The sequence below is a fragment of the Pagrus major genome, chromosome 20 (assembly GCF_040436345.1).
Source record: "Pagrus major chromosome 20, Pma_NU_1.0".
NCBI classification, from domain to species: domain Eukaryota; kingdom Metazoa; phylum Chordata; class Actinopteri; order Spariformes; family Sparidae; genus Pagrus; species Pagrus major.
This window is the reverse complement of record NC_133234.1, coordinates 9,812,721-9,836,049: the sequence shown is the minus strand read 5'-3', so window position 1 is coordinate 9,836,049 and position 23,329 is coordinate 9,812,721. Positions and strand designations below refer to the sequence as shown.

The window sequence follows — 23,329 nt, the reverse complement described above, 5'->3', positions numbered from 1 at the left end:
AAAATGAAGTTAAAATTCAAAATTCCCAGAGAAAACCAAAAATATCCACAGAAATGTGTGTTCCACCTGTCTGCCTGGTTAAAGTTATAGGCCTGTATAAAAATGTATAATTTTTAAAAAAAACAACATCGAGAATAGATCAGTCCATGTTTGTGATTCAGTCCTAGATCTGTAAATCAGAGGGAAACCTTAAACTTGAGGTTCTTTTCTGCATTATAATTCCTTCATTACTCATTTAAAATACAATAAGTAAAAAGAAGAAAAACATTAGTGAGGTGGAATGAAAAGTTAGCAGCCTTTCCAGAATAAAAGCAGCATTTACTTTACAAGTTACTTTTCTAGAACTACTAACTAGTACAGGGTAGATTCTGAAGCAAGAAAAACGCCACAGTAAACCAAGTCACTGCTCCATTCACTGTGTGTGGAACAATGCTAGACAGTCATATTGACTTCACAGTCCCATGGCACAGGGCTGTGAATGTGAATTCATGAGATGGTTGGCATTTAACCTGAAACAGTGAAGGAAAATGTGCTATGAATACCCGACATCCTGTAGGTCAACTGTTAACGACTCGTTCACACAAATCAAACACCAAATCACTGCAGACTTCAATTCAACCTTTATTATCTTGTTCTTTTCCGCTTTAAATTAATTTCCTCTCCTTTTTGTAACATCTGAAATAAACGAAAACATCCTGAACAGGAGTGATAATAAAGACTGACTTAATTTAATTGATACATAATAACAAAAAACAAACAGTAAAATATAACAGGTAATGTCTTTAACGTGTCTGTAAAACACTGTTCCAGCTCAGCTTGGTATGGTAGGATTTGGCATCTTAATAGAAATGCCTTCAGTTGGTTGCTTCGTCTTAAAAACAAAATATTCTCTTATTGCATTTGGCAGAAAAAAAAATACAAACAGGAACAAAATGCTGCTAAAAAACACAACTTAATAGACATATGCAATAGTGCCAATGTTTTTGAACTTTTTAGCTATCACAATATCCACACAGTCGAGCACGCAAACATGTGTACACATCCACACAAACACGCACACACACCCCTTTCTCTCAAATGCAAGCTGTCAGATTAACATCTTTTCACTTCCCTGACTGGAGCAGATAAGTGTTCAAAAGCAAGCACACACACAAACGCGCGCAAACACACATTTCTCATGAATCTCTCATGGACAAGAAAGAAAGAAACATTCAACATTGTAGCAATAACACAGACACTCCCGATATCATCATTATCTTCATCACATCCTCCTCCATTCGGTCATACTGTCATCACTCCTTTCATGCACACACAGGCAGGCAGGAGGGCACCTTGTACAGCGAGTAAATAAGTGATCATAGTCATCATTAACGTCATGACAATATATAATAACCAACTTGATTTCTCGAGTAAGAAAAAATACAATAGCGAGGTCAGTGTTTGAAGGGCAACAAAAAAAAAAAGAGGACATCTCTGGATTTCCACAAAGTTTCACACATTTCTCTTTTCTTTTAAAACAGAAAAATAAATGATAAAACAACCAACGTACATCAACAAGGAGTTACAATTTTGCTTGTCAAATATAAGAGCAGTGTGTAACTGATGAGAAGGTGTGATGCTGCTGACATGGCGGGCGGGCGGCCGCTGGGTGTTAGCCAAGGCCACTGCTGTTGTAACATTTAGTTGTCCTGTAAGGTCTGTGTAGTTGTGTTGTAGCTCTGTTTCAAAAAATGGAGGGATTTGTGGAGGATGTATCAACAACAAACCCAGAGGCATATAGTGCAAGTTTGGCTAATGTTGTTTTTGTTTGATTTTTTTTTTTTTTTTTTGACCCTGGGTCCCATGTTGATGGTATATTTCCACCAAGGTAGAGGTGTCGGTACCTTCTAAAAACGTTTTCCTTTTCATGACCTCAAAGGTTGCTGATCGTCCGTTTGACTCAGTAGTGTGGCGCTGTTCCAATTTTTTTTTTTTTTTACAAACTCCAGATCCTTCCCCACTCTCAAGCTTCCAAACACGAGAACTTAGAAGTACGCCAGCCAGGTCTACGAGGGCTCAGTCTGCAAGTCTGAATTTTGAGATTCAACCATTAAATAGTAATACAAAAGGAAAAAAAAAAAATTGTGGCACACTAAAAACAGCAATAGCTAAACTTGTTGACATGTACGACTCTGGCTGAGCCTGTCTACAGTGCATGCCTGAGTGATCGGGTCTCTGAATGCAGTTGGTGGGATTTGGAGTAAAAAGACAAAGAGCTATCCAGTTGAGTCCTAAGAGTTTAATGGATTTCACCTTTTTCCCCCAGTTCAAGTTTTACTGTTGTCTTCATTTAAAGTTAAGCGGCTTAATGTGTATGTGTGAAAATAATGTGTGCATTTACTGCATGTAGCCTGTGTGTAGTATGAATGTGAAATATCTGCATGTTGGGTGACCAGTGTAGCTTTAATTCATGTCATCTCTACATGTAAATAAATACAGAATGTGACATATGTATTATAACTTGGGTGTAAAATGTGTGTGTGCATGTGTGTGTGTGTCAGTCAGCCCCTCAGATGGAGTCGGCTCCCCCGCCCAGCAGGTCCCCTGGCAGCAGTGAGGCGGGGCTGCCCATCTGGTGACGATCCTCAAGTGCCGGGGAACCCCAGAGGCTACTGCTGGGGTACCCCGCCCCGCTCATCCCTCCCATTCCCCCCCACAGACCCTGCCTTCCAGCCTCCACACCTCCAGCCCCGCCCCCATTGCTGCTCCACTGGGCGAAGATGCCAAGACCGGGCCCTTGGGTGACAGACTGGTCCGATGAGCTGCCTGTGCTGTCCAGACTCTGCCACCCTGAGCTGGAATGCCCGGCTCCTCCATTTCCTGCTCCTCCACCACTGGAACCTCCTTCCACTCCTCCTCCCGTGCTGCTGCCTCCTGCTCCACCTCTCTCGCAGCTACCTCCGTTACCATTAGCCCCCACAGCAGAGGCCGCTGTAGGCCCGGAGCCTGCAGAACCAGCTGTGGTTCCCCCGCTCCCTGCTCCTCCTGCCTGGGAATGTGCAATATAGCGAGCCACATCCTCCTCGCTCACAAACTCCGCCAAGATGGTGGTGTTACCCAGAACACACCTGGTACAAACAAAAATTATGTCACTCTCAAATTAATAATCATTTTTTATATTTTTCAATAAAAGATTATTTTCTTTTCCCTCTGCATGAACTATAATTAACAATTTACACAGCGTGCGACAATAAATGATACTGTTAAACATGTAAGAAGTGAGCAAGTTTCATAAAAAACATAACAGTGGTGTAGAAGTTAATAACTTAAAATCAACTTCAGTAAACTGTGATTTTGTTGTTCTGTTCTGTACATGCGACATCTATTGCTTGTCCGTCCCATCCTCCTCTGTGGCTCTTCCTGAGGTTTCTTCCATCTTTTTTTTCCCCTGTGAAAAGGGTTTTCTTTTCTCAAGTTTTTCCTCACTCGAAATCGAGGGTCTAAGGACAGAGGTCGTTCACTGTACAGATCGCTTTAGCTATAGCACCTCCCATTCCAAGTCAGTGTGTAAAAAAATCTACCTACCAGTCCGTCTAAAGTTCAATAATTAATATGTTTGCAACTTGTTTGTTTGATCCGTACAAACGCAGAAAAGCGACACTTTATGGATTTACAGGGGTTATGTCATGGAGTATTTCTTGGCTGGGTGGTTGTTACTTCCTGGAGTCTCTCTTGGTTGCTTAGTAACTGGTCACCAGCAAGAAATAGTATGGCAACTTGTCATCTATAGACATTAGTTTTTGTATGGATTAAACAAATGAGATATGTTTTAATTAGTTAGCTTTAGAGGTGCTGGTGAGCCGAGTTTCTTGCCTGTCAACTGAGCCAGGCTAGCTATCGCCCACCCTTTCCTAGTCTTTATGCTAAGATAAGTTAACAAGCGCCTGGTTTCAGTTGAATACTCACCTTAAACACGTGTGAGTGATATAAAGATATTATCAAAACAACGGACGGAGTCTTACATGTGTAGTGCGCTTTGGGCTTTGGCTGCCTCCTGTTTGGAGCCGTAGCGAATCAGAGCGGTGCCCTGGGTCAGGCCAAGGTGAAAGGTCAGCAGAGGGCCATGCTGCATGCAGATGGTCCTCAGAGTAGAACCATCGATCTGCAGGAATATGCAAGATGGTGGTATGACATTTAGAGCAGTGTTTCCATGTGGAATTACTTTTTTGTGCATGATTAAGCTTTTTGCATGCATTAAGTCAGATTGGGAAAAAAAAAAAAAAAGCCAGCCTGGCAGTACTAGAACAGTTACATCTCTAGATCTTTACAAACACATCAAAACAATCAAATCCACCCCCCAAAAAGTCTGTCTTTGCACAGTACTTTTTTATAAATAGTGTTTATGTTTTACCTGTGGTGTGAGGTTACTGAGCACCAACCAGCAGCTTTCTCGAGAGCTGCCATCACTCCAGGTCGAGCCTGCAGAGAGAGAGTAAACAGACAAAAAAAAAATCTGAGTGGGAGTTTTCCACATTCCCTGTAAACACAATCCTTCTCTGTTTTTACCCCTGGCTTCTCAAATGTACTAAATGATGAATAACTTCCACGAGGCTTGGCTGCTCTTCAAAATCAAATATAAATGGACTCTTAAGTTCAAAGGAGCACTCTGTTGTATCCCAGCAAATCAGAGCCAGTTGTTTTACCTCCTTTGTACATTTAAATCAGCTGAATTTTTCAACAAGTACTGTGCCTGAATGAGGAGAAGGGACAACCATGTAACCCAAACAACATAAAAAATGCACTGGGGCATTACCAGTGGTGCTCGAGCCACCGCCCCAGCCCCGGCTGGCCATTCGAGGGGCTCCTCCAGACCAAGGCGAAGGTGATGGCTGCTTTTGACTCGCTAGTCCTGGAGGTGGGCGGGACAGCTGTGACTGGCTGCTGCCACGGCTGGCTTTCCAGGACTTGTGTCCGATGGGCTCTGGGGGCCAGCTGGTCTTGTAGTCTGTGTACTTTGCTAGAGAGCAACAGAAAGGTAGATGAGGGTCTCTAGTGGGGTTGTTTAACAATATCATACCAATAAAAAGACTGCTCACAATTTAGAATTGTTAAGATTTATTTCCCATGTCTGAAGGCGGAGCCATTAGGCCCGACTCTCAAAGGCGTCTTTATAGGTACTGTGGCTTTCTCTTGTTTATCATCAAAAAACTTTCCAGGCATTAAAATTCTCCAGCTTGTTGAAGCTCATTCGGTAGATGAACTACAAACTAGCAAAGTCGCTGTGGTAAAATTATTAGGTCTCAAATAAGCGAATTCAGATTATGAGCAATCAAGTAGAGCTATGTATAAGTTGTGACTTCTACAATTCAGTTTTGTGTGGCAACAGTATTCTTAATACATCAAGACATATTGTAACGTGTGGGACATAGACTGCAAGTAACAATAATTTCCATTATGGCAATTATTTTCTCAATTAATCAATTGTTTGGCCGATGAAGTAGATAGTGAAAGATCACAGTTTCTTAACATCACAACTTCCTAAAGCCCTTCTTGACACGTCTTCAAATTTCAGTCCAAAACCCATAAATATTCAGTTTACAACAGACAAGTTAAAGAATAACAGCCTCCCTACGGAGAAGTTGGAACTAGACAATGTTTACCACTTATGTTTGAAAAATCAAATTGTCAAGTTGCCGATTAATTCTCGTCAAGTAATCAACTAATCAAATCAGTGTTTTGGCCCTAATCAAAAAAAAGAAAAAGCATCACACAAGCTAACGCCATGTTGAGTGTGTGTGTGTGGTTACCTGAGTTGTGTGCGTTGTTCAGGGGACTGTCTGAGGCACTGTAGGGCCAGGCACCAGGTGAAGGCAGCAAGGTGTTGAGGGGAGGGGTGGAATCTGCAAACAAAAGCACCAACCAACCGAGTTAGTCATTTTTTTCCATTCATAAATTACAAATGATTGTTCCAAGATCAAATTCATCTATGGAGAGGTGTTTTTTATGGTATAGCTCTCAAAAAACACACAATAGCTAAGCTTGGCAATGTTGTTTTTTTTTTTTTTTTAAATTTATTTATTTTACAAAAGGGAGCACAGGCAAAATCAGGTCAAAACCCAAAGAGACTTAGTAAACATCTTCACTTATGCTACATGTCAAGAAATGCCATTAAATAACTGCTAGATATTTTGTTTTGCTGTGTCATCACACACTTAATGGTAGGGAAAATTCGGCATTTGAGGTGTTAAATGCTCACCAGTATTATCTTGTAACAACTGGTGCTCAGTATCATTGAGGTTGGGGGACACTGCATTTCCCATCATGCTCCCTGGGGTCATGTAGGGGTCAGATTCAGGGTCGACACGGTCGATTCCCTTCCAGGGCACACCAGGCTGGAACTCTGAAGAGGAAACACACGGGTTGTCGGTTGAAGCCAGTTTTATGAGACAAAGCTCAACGCTAGATGCACCGAACCTCAATTACCACAAGTAATAACAGCAACTCTGAAGAGTTATAGAGAAACACATTCATGCTCCTGGGTATGGAAATGATTTCTTCTGTTTTTAATCTTATTTTAAGCTTTGTGGGATCCTCTAGCTCTGGTTATCACTTTAACTATAACTTGTCACTAACCAGGGGGCCAGCTGGGCGTGGTGGGAGGCTTGGAAACCATCTTGTTGCCAGGGGTGCGATGCCAGTTATCACCCAGCCCGTCTCCAACCATCATGTCGTACTGAGAGTAGGGCGAGCCCCCTGGCATCTTCATGGGGGTGACAGGACCTGGAATGTTGAAGGGTGATGATAATGTATGTTACAGCACTGAACACCAGATGGGTTCACTGATCACCTAAATATGCGACTTCACATCTAATCCCATTCGCACTATCTGCCTCAACAACCTCTCATTCCACATCTTGTAAAATACAACATTTGTATGAATGGAAATAAATTCAATAAACTCACCATTTTTGTGGAATGCGTTTTCAGGTGAGGAAGTGTCTGGAGAAGAGTGTCCCTCCATCATCCATTTGAAGCGGGACTGCTGACCCCCGAGGTCCTTCATGCTCCCAGGGCCCCCAACCACGGAGCCGCCCAGGTCCAGACCAGGGAGGTTTACCCCAGAACCAAACCCTGGTCACAGAAAGAGAGGCAGAGAGCAGAGGGAGACATGCAGTTAAATGAAATCCCTGGTGCTGCAGAAACATAACATGGCAACCTACTTCTAATTCACTTCCAGAAAATCAAAGAATTTTACAGCGCTTCATTTATTATGGCTAAATACAGGATCACTGGGAAATGTAGTGCATGCCTACAACATTGAGTTAGCTTATGTTCATCTCTCTTATTTTTTTATAAAAGACGATCTATTAACGATCACTCACCGGAGTATGGCCCGAGAGTTTTCTGGTGCAGGTCAGCCACAGATCCCGCCAGACCTGGATGGGGCAGGGGATCAGCCCCGGGCAGTTTGGGACCCCCTCCGCCAACTCCAACATGGTGGGAGGGGGAGAGTTTGGAGCTGCCGCCTAAACCCCCGACCTGCTGCTGCTGCCTCTGCTGCTGGAGCACCGCCATGATCCTGGCCAGCTTAGGAGACATGACAAAACAGAGTTAGCAAGTGGGAGGAGGAAGTAAAGCAACTACAAAGGAGTGAGAGATTACTTTAAGTTAATTTCATGTGTACCTGTTGAGGGTCAGCCTGCTGCCGCACGTTTGGTGTGAACTTCCTCTGGTTTTGCAGTAGCTGCTGCTGCTGCTGCTGCTGTGGCTGCTGCTGCTGCTGGAGGAGGAGCTGACAAGCCTGAACAAACACAGACAGAACGAAGCAGAAAAAGACACAAAGGAGAAGTGAGATGACAGTGAAAAAAATGCACTCTGCACAACGATTTTCAAGCTTTGCACAGACAAACTGAATGCTAAGACTGAGTGTCAGTTATTGGCTCCAATGGGAGGTAATCGTCATTCACCAAATATTTGGTCAATGAGTCAGAGCAAAGGCAGAAAAAGTTTGTTTAATAAAAAAATACACGTGTCACTGAATTTTGTACAATGTATGGTTTGCAGTAAGCGATCCTGATTTGATGGTGACAGGGTTCCTACACAGCTTCAATTTCCAAAATAAACATTCTTCACCCAATTGCTTAATGTGATTTGAAGGAATCCTAACAACGTCACTCTATATAAGATTATTCAACATCAGAAAATGTGAGATGCAGGTGGCTTAAAATCTCGATTTGTTGTTTGTACACAATCATATGTCACAATCATATGTCTGATAAAATCTTTTTGTTTCCTAAATTATTCCTAACACTGTTCAGGACTGATAAATTATCACATCATGTGTCCAGAAGAACTGTAATGCAACCCTGCAGTGGCTCTCAGAGATTAATATAATGCTGCTTCTCACCAGCTGAAACTGGATGTGAGGTGGATAGATGCTGCTGAGCATGGCAATATGCTGGGGGGACAGCTGTGGAGGGAACACACCTCCCCCCAATCCTGCCACTCCTCCCACACTGCCGACACTCCCCACGCTCCCGCTGGGAGGGGGCATCTGCTTCAGCACGGAGCCTGGCACCTGGAGACAGACAACAGGAAGGCACACCTGTTACCACAGAAACGTTTTGGTGCTGTAACCACTAGCAACCACATTAGCTTACTGCTTCTCCCCGATTATCATTGATTCTCTTTCATGTTCTCATTTACTGGTGTTAACAAGTGACTCGACCTCAGTGAGTGAATAAAATTGATTCAATTCCTGGAAAAGACATGCGTTTCACTTTGTATTCTTTAGAAGTAAGCAGGGAAACATGGCCAATGTTGTCCTGAAGAGTGATTATGCACTCTAGGGACTGACTGACTGACTAATATACGCCATGCACACAAACAGCAGGCCATGTTGTGTGAGCTCACAAAGAAAGAATCAGACAATTATACACTATGCCAGAAAGTTCACAGCACAAATACAAGTCTGTGAAGTACGCAATCGACCTCAGATCCGACCAGGCTAAACTGCGGATATACGAGCCGATATAACACAAGCGAATCGTAACAGGAAGATCTACTGAAATTGTGCTTATATGCAAGAATGTAGAATTGGCATGGCAATACGTTAAACAAATTTCCAAGCTGAAGTAATTCTGTTTTTAATTGGTTACTCAGCAGCAAAATAAACAGCAAAGATGACTCACCCCACAACCCACACTGTTTTACACGGTCAACCCACATACTTCCTGTTTCACTGTTAGGCGTTAAATACAGCTGTAAAGAATACTGATTGCCGAATCCACGCAAAAGCATTAGTACCTGAGGTGACAGGAACTGATGAGGCACTTGCGCTCGTATCCCTGGGGACTGGTTTATGGGCGGGACACTTGGCTGGTGTCTTGACTGAGCCATCCCTCCACCACTGCCAAAGATACTGTGACCGCCCTGTGATTGAAGATGGAAAGTGAAACCTTAGAGGGCCCATAACAGTAGAGACATATTCATGAAAAACATGCAGTTTAAGCAAAACAGACAGGACGAATTTGGGGGGTATAATTGTAATTATCTCTGGAAAACAGAAAACTACTAGAACCTAATGTAAAGATGGCTGGACAGAAACAAGAGGAGCAGTTATCTTACTTGTCTAAAAGGGATAGTGTGGTTGAAGAGGGAATGGGGCTTGTAGACAGTGGGTGGTGAGTACAAAGAGCAAGGACCCTCCTCCCCAAGGCACCAATCCTGATTGGTCAAAGGCAAGGTCTGTCACAGTGACAGCCAATGGAAGACCAATTTCAGTGGTGTTGAAGCGGGGAGGGAGGGGGAGATAGGGAGGAATGGGGTACACCAGGAAGACAAGGTAGAACCACAAGAGGAAATAAAGAACAGTGAGAAAGGACAAAATGTTATCCAGACGTGAGAAAGACATAAGACACAAAGACTGCTGACTGGGCAGAGAAGCATTACCTTATCATAGTAGGACCCAGCATCCCCAGGTGCTGCCTCTTTGGAAACAGGCGGACGATAAGGCATCCCCCCACCTCCTCTTCCTCCCTTCCTCATATCGCCATTGTAATCGTTAATCCCCATGCCTCTTTTCTCTACATCCATCTTCTTCTCCTGGTGAGAGCCTGGAGCCAGGTCAATGTTTGGGCCACTGGGATCATCATTCTGTCCAGCAGAAAAAGCCACCATCATTGACATCATCATCATCATCATGTAGGAAATATCTATATATATATCTATAATATCTATAGCCTTACCAGCAGCCCCATATTAGAGAACTGTCTGTTAATGGGGCTCATCCAAGAGTCTCCTCCACCAGCCTTTAGTGGACCCTGAAAGACATTTACAAAAGTAAGCAGAGGCACAAGTCATTTCCATGAGATCAAAAAGAGGCTAAGTAGCAACATAAAGTTCACCCATGACATAAACCGAATACTCTACAAAAATCAGATCTATCCCTTTAAGAATGGTTTACTCACATGGATGCTGCCCAGCTTTGTTTTTTTAAATAGATTTAATTTTTTTTGTGCTTTTCCTTTATCAGATTATTTTCCCGCACCAGTAACCCACCTTGTTGCTGGGCTTCTTCCCAGGGTGGCTCTGTCCCCAGCCCCCGTTGCTCCCCTGTCCCCAAGACGAGCCACTTCCCTGGGAGCCGGTGCTGTTCCACATGCCGCCTCCCTCCTCCTCCTCCTCCCAGCTTGAGTGACGCGAGGCAGCCACAGAGCTTTCTTTGTCCCCCCAGCCATCTTGCATAGACTTTGGACCTGCAGGAGAAGAGAACACATCTGAAATTGATATCCTTTATTTCTAGGTTTTCTATTCGTGGACGATTAAGCATCCCAACGTCCAAAATGCCATTTTGGGAAATCCGATTGTGAAGATATGCCACAGATAACAGCTGTGTTTCAATCCACATGTGCTTTAGTTTTTATTTGATTTTCTAACCAGATTTGACGGGGTTGGGTGAAGCATTTCCCCAGCCTGTTGTCTTCCCTCCCACATCGTCTGGGTCTCCCCAGCCAGTAGGGGTTTCAGTAGGCTTTCCCCAAGCTGCCGTGCCATTGTCTACTGTAGGACTAGCTGGAGAAGTACCACCCCAACCTGACGGACCTGCAGACACACACGCACAACAAAGGTCAAGATGGAGCAACCTGGTAGAAACTCTTTGAGTTAAGGACACAAACATTTTCCTCAGTGCAAGTCCAACTCCTAGACTCTGCACGTGCGGACTGGGCGGTCACTAAGCTTTGTTCATGTAGTTTGAACATTGTGCGTGTTTACATGGGTTAGCAAAGGCACAGTGGTTTTCAAAAGTGCTTAGGAAAGGGCTATGGCAGCTCTCTTCCTCTCATAAACCTTTAAAGTTTTTGGCTAGATATGGTCTGGGACATTGATCTAAAATCAAAGCATGCTCTCTGCAGTCACAGTACTACCCAGAGAATATTCAGTGAAAGAAAATGTGTTTTCACCTCAGCTGTGCTCAGTTGGAGCACCCACTGAAGCTGCAGTACCCTGCATGACTACTGTTAATGTGGTTTTGAAATGAAACTGCAGAGATAGCAAGCAGGTGGCTGGCTGAAAAACAACTTCATCTCTCATGACTCAGTTGTCTCTTTGACACACTGCACTTCCACACAAACCTTTAAAATGTTTCCATTCCTGTAAAGGCAGAAGTTTTAGCAGTGCATATATGAGTCGTTAACATCTCCGTAATTTTCGCGGCAACAGTCAATGAAGAACATTTGTCCCATCTTACGCTGTCTAACTGCCACAGCTGATTCACACATTACCTTTAAACAGCAGTGAAACAACTGTGGTTACAGTGAGCCTCAAAGGTAAGCCTGCATGTGTGAATGCACAAGGTTTGTATAAAAAAAATATCTTCATGTAACTTCACAATCAGTGTTATGGTCAAATTCACAGTTTATGGTGTCTTACCCATAGCTGAAGTTTTTCCAGGTCCATGGCCAGTGTTGAAGTCTCTGTTACCTCCAAGCCCTGCAGCCTGCCTGCTAGGCTGCTGCTGTATTGGAGGTCCCTGCTGTTGCTGTTGCTGCTGTTGCTGTTGCTGTTGCTGCTGCTGCTGCTGCTGCTGTTGCTGCTGCTGCTGAGCCTGACCCTGGCCGTGTGGCTGCTGGCCAGCAGGTGCGCTGTTCTTATCCCACAGGTTGACCGGCTTGTAGTTGTAATTGGTTGGGTCTCCCCATGCTGATGTTCCATCGTCTATCTCGTTCTTCCTGCTTATGGACTGCGGTGAGGGTTCCTCCCAACCGCTTGGTTCAGATCCACTTCCACCTCCTCCAGAGCCACCAGGGATGGGCCCTGAGGTCCAGCCTGAGCTTTGGTTCTGATTCTGGGCTTGAGAGATGGGTTTCCTCCCCCCGCCCCCTTGCATAGCCCCTTGGTCCAACGCTTGCTGTCGCTGTGGATGCTGATTGCGGGGCTGTGATTGTTGCTGTTGCAGTTGTGCCTGTGGGCCTGTGATGGAACCCGACTGGCTGTTTGGCATCTGGTGCATTTTGTTTCCTCCACTCCAACTTTGATGGGGTTTGGACCCCATGGCCCCAACAACACCCACCCCCCCTCCTCCACTCCCTCCTCCCCCTGTGCCCCCTGCTCCCCAGGTTCTACGGGGAGCACCATCATCCCAGCTCCCCCAACCACCCCCACCTGAATCCCCACCTGAGTTTCCTCCAATATTCCTCTCATCCTCCCATCCTCCTCCTCCACTGTTTGATTTGGACTGTTGCTCTCCCCAGTCCCTACCTGCACCAGCCTTCTGTCCTGATCCCCACCCACTTCCTCCTCCATTCCCTCCCAATTCTTTCCATCCCCCTGTCCCTTTCTCCTCCTGACCTCCTCCCCAGCCTCCACTCACTGGGTCACCCTGTTGCCTAAGATTACCCCATCCTCCTCCACTACTGTCTCTCCATTCCTCTTTCCCCCAACCAGTTGCCTCCTGGCCATCCCCAGCCCCCATTCCTCCTCCACCCCAGCCTGTAGCCTTCCCCTGCTGGCTATGTCCCGGTATTACCCCTGACCCCATACCAGGTCCTGTTGTGGTCACTGGCCCAGATTGCGAGACGCCAAGATTTCTCATGTTGGGGCCTGAACTTGGTGGGGCTCTCCCCGACAGAGAGGCCCCACTACTGCTACTGTTGCTGCTGCTCTCCCAGCCCTCTCCAGAGGACCCAGCAGACGGAGCCAGAGAAGGATTGACCCCAGGACCCATAGAATCAGTAATTTGGGTCCTAGGCCCACCAGAATACTGAGAAGAACCACCTAGAGAAGATGGGTGTTTTGATATAGCTGATGATGATCCTCCTTTATTTTGTCCTCCATGTTCTTCAAAGTCCCAGGCCGTGTTTTGTCGGATCTGTGTTTGTCCCCAGCCTGTGTTGGACAGAACCCGAGGGTCCAGATCAGACCGACTGAGCAGGTTCTGTAAGGCATCTTCAGCATTAGGTGCCGGGCGTCGAGCACGACTTTGACTGCTGTTAGGCCCGCTCCCGTTTCTGGAATTTCCACCACTGGATGAAGATCCTCCCTGTGCTCCCTGTCCTTCTCCTCCCCCACCCCATTCCCCTGTTTCGCCCTCTCCCTTCTGATTGTCCCAAGCTCTGGCCATAGTGGTGGCTGTGGAGGAAGAGGAGGAGGTGGCAGGGGGATTGCCAGCTGTGCTGCCCCCACTACTGCTGCTGTTACTACTGCAGGGTCCTCCTATTCCTTCACCTCCTGGATTAGCTCCTCCAATACCAGTGGCGCTCCCACCCCAATCACCACCAGAAACTCCTCTCTCCCCTCCTACTCCTGATGACCCCCACCCTCCCTGAGATACTCCGGAGGTTTGACTACTGTTTCCCCCAGTTCCAGCACTGCCCCAAGCATTAACCCCACTAGTTGAACTTGGATAGCCCCAACCCGAGGTCCCATTATCTCCTTCAGCAGCCCCGAATCCCCCTGTGCCACCTCCTCCACCCTCCCAACCATCAGTCCTTGAGGCACCCGTTTTGGAGTTTGCTGCAGGGTAAGAAGGCTGGCCTCTCCACGAGGAGGCAAGGCTGTGGTCTCCCACACTCATCTCGCCTCCTCCCACACCACGGTCCATTCCTCCCCCCATCCCTTCCCCCCCTGCGATTTTTGGTCCCGCTGATTCGCTGTCCCACTTTCCCCCTCCTCCCATCTCTCTGTCTCTGGATTGCATTTGGTGAAGTTGGCGCTGATGGGTGCTTGATTGATTCACAGATAAAGGTGGGTGACCCCCCAGCACCCCGACTGCCCCACCTCCCAGGCCCAGGCCCAGGGAAGCAGAGTTGTTGGCAGACAAAGACCCTCCAGGGCCCTGGTGATGGAAGGAAGACGGACCTCCTTCCCCTGCAGCAGCGGGCCCATCCTGCTGCACCAGGGCAGGCCAGGCCGAAGGGTTGGCATTTGGATTGAAATTGGCACCTGGAATCCCACTGCTGCCGTCAACGGGGCCACTGGCATCATGGCTCCCTGGCACAGCGGAGGCTTTGGAAAGTGAGGAGGGTTGTTGTAGCAGAGGCCCAGCTGCAGCTACTGCATTCCCTCCTCCAAGATGACCCTGGGAGGCAGCCATCCCCCACGCCACACCGTTGGACGACTGCATACATTCATTGGGCAAAGAGAACGTGGAAGTGGGTGAGGATTGGTTGCCAGAGGCACTGATGCTGTTCACAGGCATTCCGTTGTTGCTGCTGCCCCCTCCAGCCCCGGTGAAAGACGCTCCTCCACCATCACTGCCAGCGATGCTAGGCCACTCCTCCAGGTCGTTGCCATCGACAATCACCTTCTCCCTGCCCTGAGAGGAGGCCTGGCTGCCTGAGCTCGCCCCCCACATGGAATTTGCATAATTAGAAGTAGTAGTAGAAGCAGCAACTGATGATGAGGTGAGGGCCAATGAGGAGGCAGCTGCACCAGAATCTGAAAAAAAAGAAGAAAATCCCACAAGAGAGAGTGACTTTAGGGGTCAAAATGAAGAGATGATCTAAATAATCTTTACACAGATTGGATCTATTCTTAATCTGACATACAGCATTGCTAACACTTACCTGAGACAGCAGCCATGTTTGCATTGGGGCCATCCCCTCCTCCTCCCCCTCCCAGCAGCATGGAGGACAGTGGCGGCTGACCCCTCTTCAGTAGCACTTTATGGTCCTGCTGGCAGCGGAATCGCGGCGGCACTTCTCTCGGCATGTAGCGTGGCTGCTGCTGGGGCGCTTGGGCTCCGCCTCCGCTACTTGTGCTGCCGTTTCCGGCAGCACTGGGGCCGCCAGCGGTGGAGGAAGAAATGGTGTTGGAGGTGGGCTGTCCGTTGGCCACCGCCAGGCGCTTGGCATTGTTGCCGCCCTGTGACGGGGTGGCAGCACTGCCAGGGCCCAAGGTGGCTGGGGATGGGGAGGCAGAGGGGGTGGGTCCAGGGCTGGGGGAGGCAGAGCTGCTCTGAGTGGCAGGAGACTGGGCAGATGCCGGCTTGGTCGAGTCTGGCACTGCAGGAGATTAAATTAAGCATTTTATATGCAACCAAGTACATCTTAGGAAGAACAGTGCACAATTAATTTTCTGTAAATGTAAACACTAACAAAATTTTTGTTATGATGTAGATAAGGGATCAGAATTCCCTGACGCAGATGCTTGTGGTTCGTTATTGTTGCTCTTTGCCTTTCTTTCTTTTTCAAAACTACAACAAGCAGCTAATACAAAATACAGACTAAAGTAAACTTTAAACATTTAGGGAAGCCAAAGTGTTATCTAGAATTAGGTTACTATGGCAGAGGAATGGTGATGCTAGAAAAATAAAATCCAAAAACAACAACAAATAACTGTCAGAAGACAGATGAAGTTTGGTAAACGGAGCAAACACCTGAAATCCATATCTTAAAATATTCACATACATCACTGTGCTGCTTACCTTTGTTTTTTTGTTCTGTGACCTAAAATGAACAGAGAAAAAAACTTTCATTATTAAATCATTCCTTAAAACCATCACACATCAGCACAACAAGTGCGTGAGTGGGCTGATAGGGTTGTGATTGTGGTTAGTTTTTTAAAAAAAATGTAGGAGTGCCAGGATAATAAATGCATCAGCTCCCCCCAATTCAAGATCCTGTAGTTGTTGAGACATGCTATGTAACAGTATTCTCCACTGACAGGCGTAATCCAAACATTATTGTTGACTGTCATGGTTTGGTCTTCTTCCCATTACTTCCATGTCACAATTTCAAAACCGTACAAAACTAAGACAGCTTCTGTGTAATTAAAATCTTTGAGATTGCTCTCAACACAAACAAGTTTCATTATAGAAAATTATGTTGGAGATTTGTTAAAATTTGTAGTTATTCAAGAGCCTAGATCAAGTATTGCAACAAATACACAACCCAAAATAAGAAGAAATAGTATTCCCAATGAGAAACTCTAAAGGCCAACAATACACTCAAATATGATTTTTTTCCTCAAAACTTATCACACGGTTGATGAACATGGAGTTGCAGAATGTTTGTTTAATGTGTCCAACCCAGATGGAAAAGCTGGCAAGTGATTGTGAACATGCTCACCTTCTGAGAGGCTTCCCTTTTCCTTTTGTCGTCTTTTTTCCTTTTCTTGTCTTCCATGAACTACTGCTCCTGTCCTGATACTCCTTTCTTCTAGAGAAAAAAGGAGCATATTCCAAGATATGGTCACAGATTCAGCATTTTAATACCACTGAGTCTGTATTTGTATAGCCAGGGGGGTTTAAATGTGTAGTAAATCACTGCTCAAAAAACACAGACAAATAGTTAACGATGACTGCAGCAAAAATCAAAAGAAAAAAGACGGCATCACAGTTGCTATGTGTGGCCACGTGAGTCTCCGTCCATGTATGCAAGCGACAATGGACTGCATGCCTGATTGGATGAATCAGCCATCAGGTGCTAGAGCTAAGAATACTGCTGGACATGTGGGCAACAAACACAGTAATTATCCCTATCATAAGCATGCAGAATACTGTAAGCTGATCACACTGGTAGGTTCCAGTTTAGACAGTTTACAAGGGGCTTGATTTAGTCTGCCAACTCATCTCGTCAGCAGACTGACTGACTGAATCTGCATGTGGTCATGTCAGTGGCAAACTGATGCTTTGAGAGTCAGGCCTGTGTAATTGTTCCTAAGATGGAGTATGACCAGATCTTCTCGATTAGACTCTTTGACAGTTTTGAGACAAGAAACGCAGACAAGAACACCAAATTTATGCATTGTCATTAGGATCCCCAATACATGGGCAAATCCAACTGACATATTGACACTGTCACTGTAATGTGGCCAGGTAAGCTCATATTGAAAACAGCAGTATATAAGAATATGCCAATATTCTTAAAACTCCACAAGATTTCTCAGCTTGTGTTTCCACTTTACAAAAAATCACTTTATTTTAGAAGAGAACAAGAGGTTTAAATATATAAACATCAAGAACTATTACGATCTGACGGCTGATTTAGTCGGTTTCGTTTTTGCTTAAGTACCACAGCCACTTCCAGCAGGCAAGATTCCTAGATTCAAAGACTACGAACCTGACATCCTTCCTGACCACAGGCCTAGTGGATCAGAAAGCCAGACCCGATTATTGTGCTATTATGAGCTGTCAGATTTGCTCTTTCAGATCACTAATATAAACTACACCAGCTAATGTTAACGTACCTGTACCATCCTGTCAACGTTGTTACAAGCTCATCCGCATTTAGCTGTTAGCTAGCTTACGTTACAGCAAAAAGATCTGAGCTTTCTTATGCTAGAAAATGGAAAAGCCTTTTCAAAAATCAAAGACACAGGTGATCAACGTTGCTTAAACTGAACCGTGCATAAACGGGTAAGGGCTAATGGCCAAACACCTTCATCCCTGTCTTGCAGTTTATGTAGACGACAATTCTAGCTGTAGCTGCTGGTAAAATATTTCGTCGATAGCTAACATTAAGGAGTGGTTTCTGCCCATACTTGTTCAATACGCAGACACAGATTAGCACGCACGTTAACATGTTAAGGTTAACGAGATCAGCCAGCTGCCAACCCGCATATGTCAGGTAATGACTCTGTTCTGTGTACACAACAGCCTTTAACAGCAAATACACCGAGCCTTGAGCCACATATCCACCTCAACCTCTTATAATGCTACACAAGTGCTAATGCTATCGAACGTTAGCTAACTAGGTACGCTAGGTTACCTACAGTCAGCAGCTAAAAGTAGCCAGGCTAACGGCGCTAGCCTGGCTAGCGAGCGCAATGGCAGGGTAATTCGTTAAAGATGTTGCCATCCATTTGCATGCATACAAATTACGAAACGGCGAAACGCTTAGAAAAACTCAGCGTAAATCCAGTTAGCGTTACTCACCTCAGGAATCACATATGAAGAAAAGCTAGCGTGCTAGCTAGCTTAGCTAAAGTGCTTCAGTGCGATTTTTTTTTTAGCTTTTTGAGGCATTCGTCGAGGCTACAAGAACAGCGACGCCTGAGCGGATAGTCAAGTAAGTGGCAGATGATGAAGATACACGCGTAACAAGCTACTGGTTTGTAAATAAGTACTAACGTTGTAATAGTGTAAACCCTAATGTGCAGAAGAATTTAAATTTCAAAGCGCTGTGGAGTCAGTCGGTTGACGGGCGGCCATTTTGCTGCTCAGCATGAAGCGTCTCCAATGGTCAGCCTGTGGCAGCTGCGTGGAAGCACTGTGACTGGCTGGCTGCTGCCGAATGGGATGCATAAAAAACGCATTTTGACCTTCATAAACTTTTGACAGTCCAACTTAGCACCACTGTGTGTGCCTTGTATGTAACAGGCCTCCCGAACGCATGTGTTAAAGCAGCCACTGATAATAAACAGAAAAACGTCATCCGTTTTTGTTGTTGTTGCGCATTCCTAAGTGCTGCTCCTAACTTTCTCTTGATAGCATGGGTCCAAAAAAGAGAGGAGCGAGGAAGAGGAAAACCGAGGAGGCTTTGGAAGGAGAAAATGAGGGAGACCCTCCGGAGAAGGAGGCTGAGCAGAGAGCAGACAGGAGGAGGAAGGAGCGTGGGAATAATAAGTACATCGGAGCTCATGTTGGCATCCAAGGTAAGCCCTCATGTCATCCTGTTAGACTCTCCTAAAGTGATTACATTAAAGACACGTTCAGTTCTTGTGCTGCATCTTCATTTCCCTCCAGGTGGGATATGGAAAGCAGTGGAGTCCTGCACAGAGATGGGTGGCAGCAGTTTCGCCCTGTTTCTGGGCTCCCAGCGGTCCTGGAAGAGGCCTGCACTGGACCAGACAGCTGCAGCCAAGTTTAGGGAGCAATGTTCCCTACAGGGGTATGACCCAGCTCACATCCTGCCTCACGGGTCCTACCTGATGAACTGTGGATCTCCTAAAGAGGGTTTGTCAGACACTGATTGATGTCTCCTGCAGATTCTGTCCTTGACTTTTCTCCGTGGCTCTCTCACACTCCTGCTCTTGTCTTGTGCTGGTTATTTAATCTCTTCCAACTGTGTCTAGTCTTCTCTTCCCTCTGGTTTGCGTGCCCATGTTGCACCCAGATGTGTTTGAGAAGAGCCAGGCCCTGCTGGTGGATGAGCTCAGCCGCTGCAGCCTCCTGGGCCTCAACCTCTACAACTTCCACCCCGGCTCGTCCCTGGGCTCCATCACCACCGAGCAGTGTGTGGACAAGATAGCAGGAGCCATTAACCACGCTCACCAGCAAACACCTGCTGTGGTTACAGGTACAGGGACAGGGACAGGGGGTGGACAAAAAAACACATACACCCAGTATTATGCGATAGCCATGCAGTTACATGTCTGCAATTGTTGAGACTGTCAACGCTGTTGATACAATTCAAGTATTATTTATATAGTGTATTTGAGCATCTGTTCAAATGAACTTCCTCTTGCTGTGTTACATCATTTTGCTGCATTTGTACCCTGCTTCTGCAGATCATCAAAGAACTACTGAAAAGCTTAATTCCAAAGGCAGCAGTTTTTCAACTTTAAAGGAGACGTATGCTCATTGTCAGGTTGATAATTTCATTTTGAGTTACAACTAGACCAGGTTTACGTGCTTAACTGCTTAAAAAACCCATCAGTTTTCTCATATGATCCAGTGCTGCAGCACTGTATTAACCCTCTGACTGAAACGCTCTGTTTTAGCGCCTGTCTCTTTAAGGCCCGCCTCCCGAATACCAAGTCTGCTCTCATTGGTCAGCTTACACACACCTGAGCATGCACCACTGACAACAACAGAGCAGCTGTGCTAAATTAATTCTTAGTTGCCAAACTAGCCGCTATGCATAAATTATGCAAATGTTTGATATGGTGACATATTGTGATGTCACAAAGTCACGCAATTTGAGGCATGACTACTGATAAGGCATTTCAGGAGCAGTGTTTTGTGGGAGTTTCTGCAGACTTTGACCTTTTTAACTTTCAAGATCTTTTACATGCATAAGAACATATATAAAACACTGAAGGAAAAGAGAAATGAAAAAGCACAATATGTCTCCTTTAACCAAGGTCTTATAATCCCTTTTATAAAAAATGAATAGTGAAACTTAGAGGTCAAAATGAGGCCAGCTAGTGATTGTTGTTAACACTGCAAAATGATGTAATGTAGTGAGGGGAAAAAGTGAGAACAAACCACAATAACATGCTTAACACAGGAAAACTGCTTTAGCAAAGAGGAACAGTGGAGAACCTCACTTACAATGACTCACACTTAAAAGCGTATTTTTCCCTCAGCAATTACAGTGACTTTAATCCACACCTCTTGATGGCCTTGTCAAGCAAAGAATATTATGTGCCTCATTGAAATGGGAACTTATTGCAAGACAATGCTTTATAGAGTATATGAGTGTCAGTGTAGTGAGAAAACACTTGCAGTCGCAACCAAACCCACAAATTCAAATCAATTGTCACAAAAATCACAAATCCCTTTGCACATAATTGATAAAACTGGGCTCTAATACATAACTTTCAATTTGCAGAAGTGACTGCAGGCTTGACACTGGTGTTACATTACTTGTGATTCATGGCACAGACCACAGTCCTTTGACTCGCATACCCCAAATGCCGCCGGTGTGACAAGAATGCACTACAGTGGAAAGACTGCAAAAAAACTGACGCAGTTGCGAAAAACTGCCCTCAGGCTGTGCTTCAGGAACGAAAGAGGGCAGCCAAGCCAATTCTGCATGTGTATCAGGTGTTGTAGCAGATGGGTTGAATGAGAGTGTCTTTTTCTTTTTGCCCCGTGTGGTCAGTGTTGGAGAACATGAGCGGTCAGGGCAGTACATTGGGAGGTAAGTTCTCTGAGCTGAAGAGCATCATAGACAAAGTGAGAGACCAGACCAGAGTGGGAGTGTGTCTTGATACCTGCCACGCCTTTGCCGCAGGTGAGTGAAACTCGAGGTTGATCTTCCTGTATCAGATCAAGTCCCTATCAAGTGTAATTCAGCACCATTTCCTCCCCCTCCAGACATGTTTTAACATGTAAATAAATTGCTCTATTTTAAGTAATTTGAGTCTAATATGTAATTTATTTTGTTAAAATCTTTCAAACTCCTTCATTTAAAATCCAGGATCGATAAGTCCAGTTTCCTCATCACATGTGTAGGAGCTAAATAGTGGACCAGGTTTGGCATCCAAGCCGTTTGTGATGTCACAAATTATGCTCATAGACCTGCCTCTCAAAATTAAATTGTCAATAAGCACAGTGGAAATTCCCACTTTGAGCAATAAGTGTGAAAACAACCTTCCTGTGTCAAATCTGCACATACAGTATATCATTCTGCACAGTAAAGCTCAAACATTCAACTATAAGAACAAGAAGGAAACACATTTTTGACTGGAGGTGGGCTTTAACGTCACACAATCTAAATTACGATTGCAACATGGGTAGTTAAGTCTTAAAACTATTTACTTCTGGGTCATTGTTTGCTCTAATTTCATTATGTGAACCCTGTGATGTGGAGGATTAGGATTAGAGCCATGAAATAATACAATTGCAATGAAGGTGGCAAATTTTGTTCTTCTTTGTGTTAAATTGTTGTTTTTCGTAGGCTATGACCTGGCTGCAGAGGGAGGAGTGAAGGCCATGCTTGACGAGTTTGATCAGGAAGTGGGGCTCCACTACCTTAGAGCCATCCATCTCAATGACTCCAAAGGTACAGCCAGGACTTTCACACAAAAATATCCCATTTATGAAGTCAACTCTGCTGAGTAAACTCTAAACTGTCCTTTCTGTCTTTTTTTTTTTTTTTTTTTTTTTTTTTTTTTGCAGGCAAACTAGGCTGCAACCTCGATCGCCATGAAGACATCGGGAAAGGTCACATCGGAATCTCTGCTTTTCGGGACATTGTCAACGAGCCCAGACTGGACAACATCCCCCTGATACTGGAGACACCTGGACGGTGAGATAAGTGCAGATGCAAGGGGCATGTCTGTGAACAATGGCTGGGTGTGGTCTTTACATTGGAAATCTAAAAACAGCATATCTTTACTCTTGGGCCGGCTGTGGCTTAGGAGGTAGAGCGGGTCTTCCACTAAGTATCTTGGCTAAATACTGATCCCCAAATTGCTCTCGATGGCTTTTACATCAGTGTGTAAGTGTGTGTGAATAGCTGAGCATAGAAATATTGTGCAGCGCTATGGATAGGTAGCACTGTATTACTCCTGGAAAAGAGTTCATCTATTCTGTTTATTAAGAGCCACTGTCTTTCAAAGTTTTTAATTTCAGATTTAACATGACTGTTATGTCTTTTCCCGACAGGCCAGGATTCGAGTATGCAGAGCAGATTGAACTTCTCTACTCCCTCTGTGAGAAGAAATAGAAAGCACTCTTACTGTTGTATTAACACTGCTCACACATCTGTTCAGAGAATTGTGTGAAGTGTTTGTCAAGGACCAAAGTGGACGAGTGGTGGAGCCTGAATCTGTTTAGTTGTTTAATCACTGTGTTGACAGTTTCAGCAGGTTTTGTCTCTGAATGTAAATGACTGAATAAATGTGTTGTTGCAAGTTTTTATTTGATGTGTGAGGAGTCGTCTTGTTCACAATGAGCCATAAGGGGGCAGCAAGAACACACAAATACAGCACAAACCTGATTTCAGACTGCTCAATGCTTTAGTGTCAGGTAAAGATGAAAAAAAAAATTCAATCCAACTTTGTATTTGTTGTTTAACATTTGCTTTAGTGCATTTTAAATTTATGGGACCTGATGTAGTTATTAGCTTTAATTTCCATATTTGATCCGTTCACATCAAAAAACCCTTTGTTTAACCCTTATGTACATGGTTGATGCAGGTCTATAGTAAGTATTGCAATGTAAAGCAATTTATTTGAA

At 45.0% G+C, this 23,329-nt stretch overlaps 2 protein-coding genes across 6 annotated transcripts; one reads left to right on the top strand and one right to left on the bottom strand.

Annotated features, from left to right (window-relative positions):
• Positions 1 to 608: 608 nt before the first annotated feature.
• tnrc6ba (trinucleotide repeat containing adaptor 6Ba) lies at positions 609 to 18,446 on the bottom strand. Of its 2 annotated transcripts, none has more exons than XM_073489040.1 (21): positions 18,356 to 18,446; positions 16,548 to 16,634; positions 15,905 to 15,926; positions 15,045 to 15,482; positions 11,911 to 14,916; positions 10,918 to 11,082; positions 10,540 to 10,736; positions 10,227 to 10,301; positions 9,931 to 10,134; positions 9,286 to 9,411; positions 8,387 to 8,557; positions 7,664 to 7,780; positions 7,362 to 7,566; positions 6,943 to 7,110; positions 6,613 to 6,759; positions 6,236 to 6,379; positions 5,787 to 5,879; positions 4,793 to 4,996; positions 4,391 to 4,458; positions 4,002 to 4,141; positions 609 to 3,107 (listed from the first exon to the last, which is right to left on the bottom strand). In XM_073489040.1, exons 2-21 carry the CDS (start codon positions 16,602 to 16,604, stop codon positions 2,549 to 2,551), a joined length of 6,306 nt encoding a protein of 2,101 aa, XP_073345141.1. In that variant the 5' UTR covers positions 16,605 to 16,634; positions 18,356 to 18,446; the 3' UTR covers positions 609 to 2,548. The 2 variants fall into 2 exon arrangements, with proteins under 2 accessions (XP_073345141.1, XP_073345140.1); XM_073489039.1 differs by having other exon boundaries at positions 16,548 to 16,637; positions 18,356 to 18,445.
• On the top strand, positions 17,531 to 23,011 carry LOC141015120 (probable endonuclease 4). 4 transcript variants are annotated; one of them, XM_073489044.1, is made up of 8 exons: positions 17,531 to 17,836; positions 18,911 to 19,074; positions 19,166 to 19,375; positions 19,536 to 19,718; positions 21,249 to 21,380; positions 22,047 to 22,151; positions 22,268 to 22,397; positions 22,757 to 23,011. In XM_073489044.1, exons 2-8 carry the CDS (start codon positions 18,912 to 18,914, stop codon positions 22,815 to 22,817), a joined length of 984 nt encoding a protein of 327 aa, XP_073345145.1. In that variant the 5' UTR covers positions 17,531 to 17,836; position 18,911; the 3' UTR covers positions 22,818 to 23,011. The 4 variants fall into 4 exon arrangements, with proteins under 4 accessions (XP_073345145.1, XP_073345142.1, XP_073345143.1 ...); XM_073489041.1 differs by lacking the exon at positions 17,531 to 17,836 and adding an exon at positions 17,962 to 18,047; XM_073489042.1 differs by lacking the exon at positions 17,531 to 17,836 and adding an exon at positions 18,398 to 18,488.
• Positions 23,012 to 23,329: the final 318 nt, after the last annotated feature.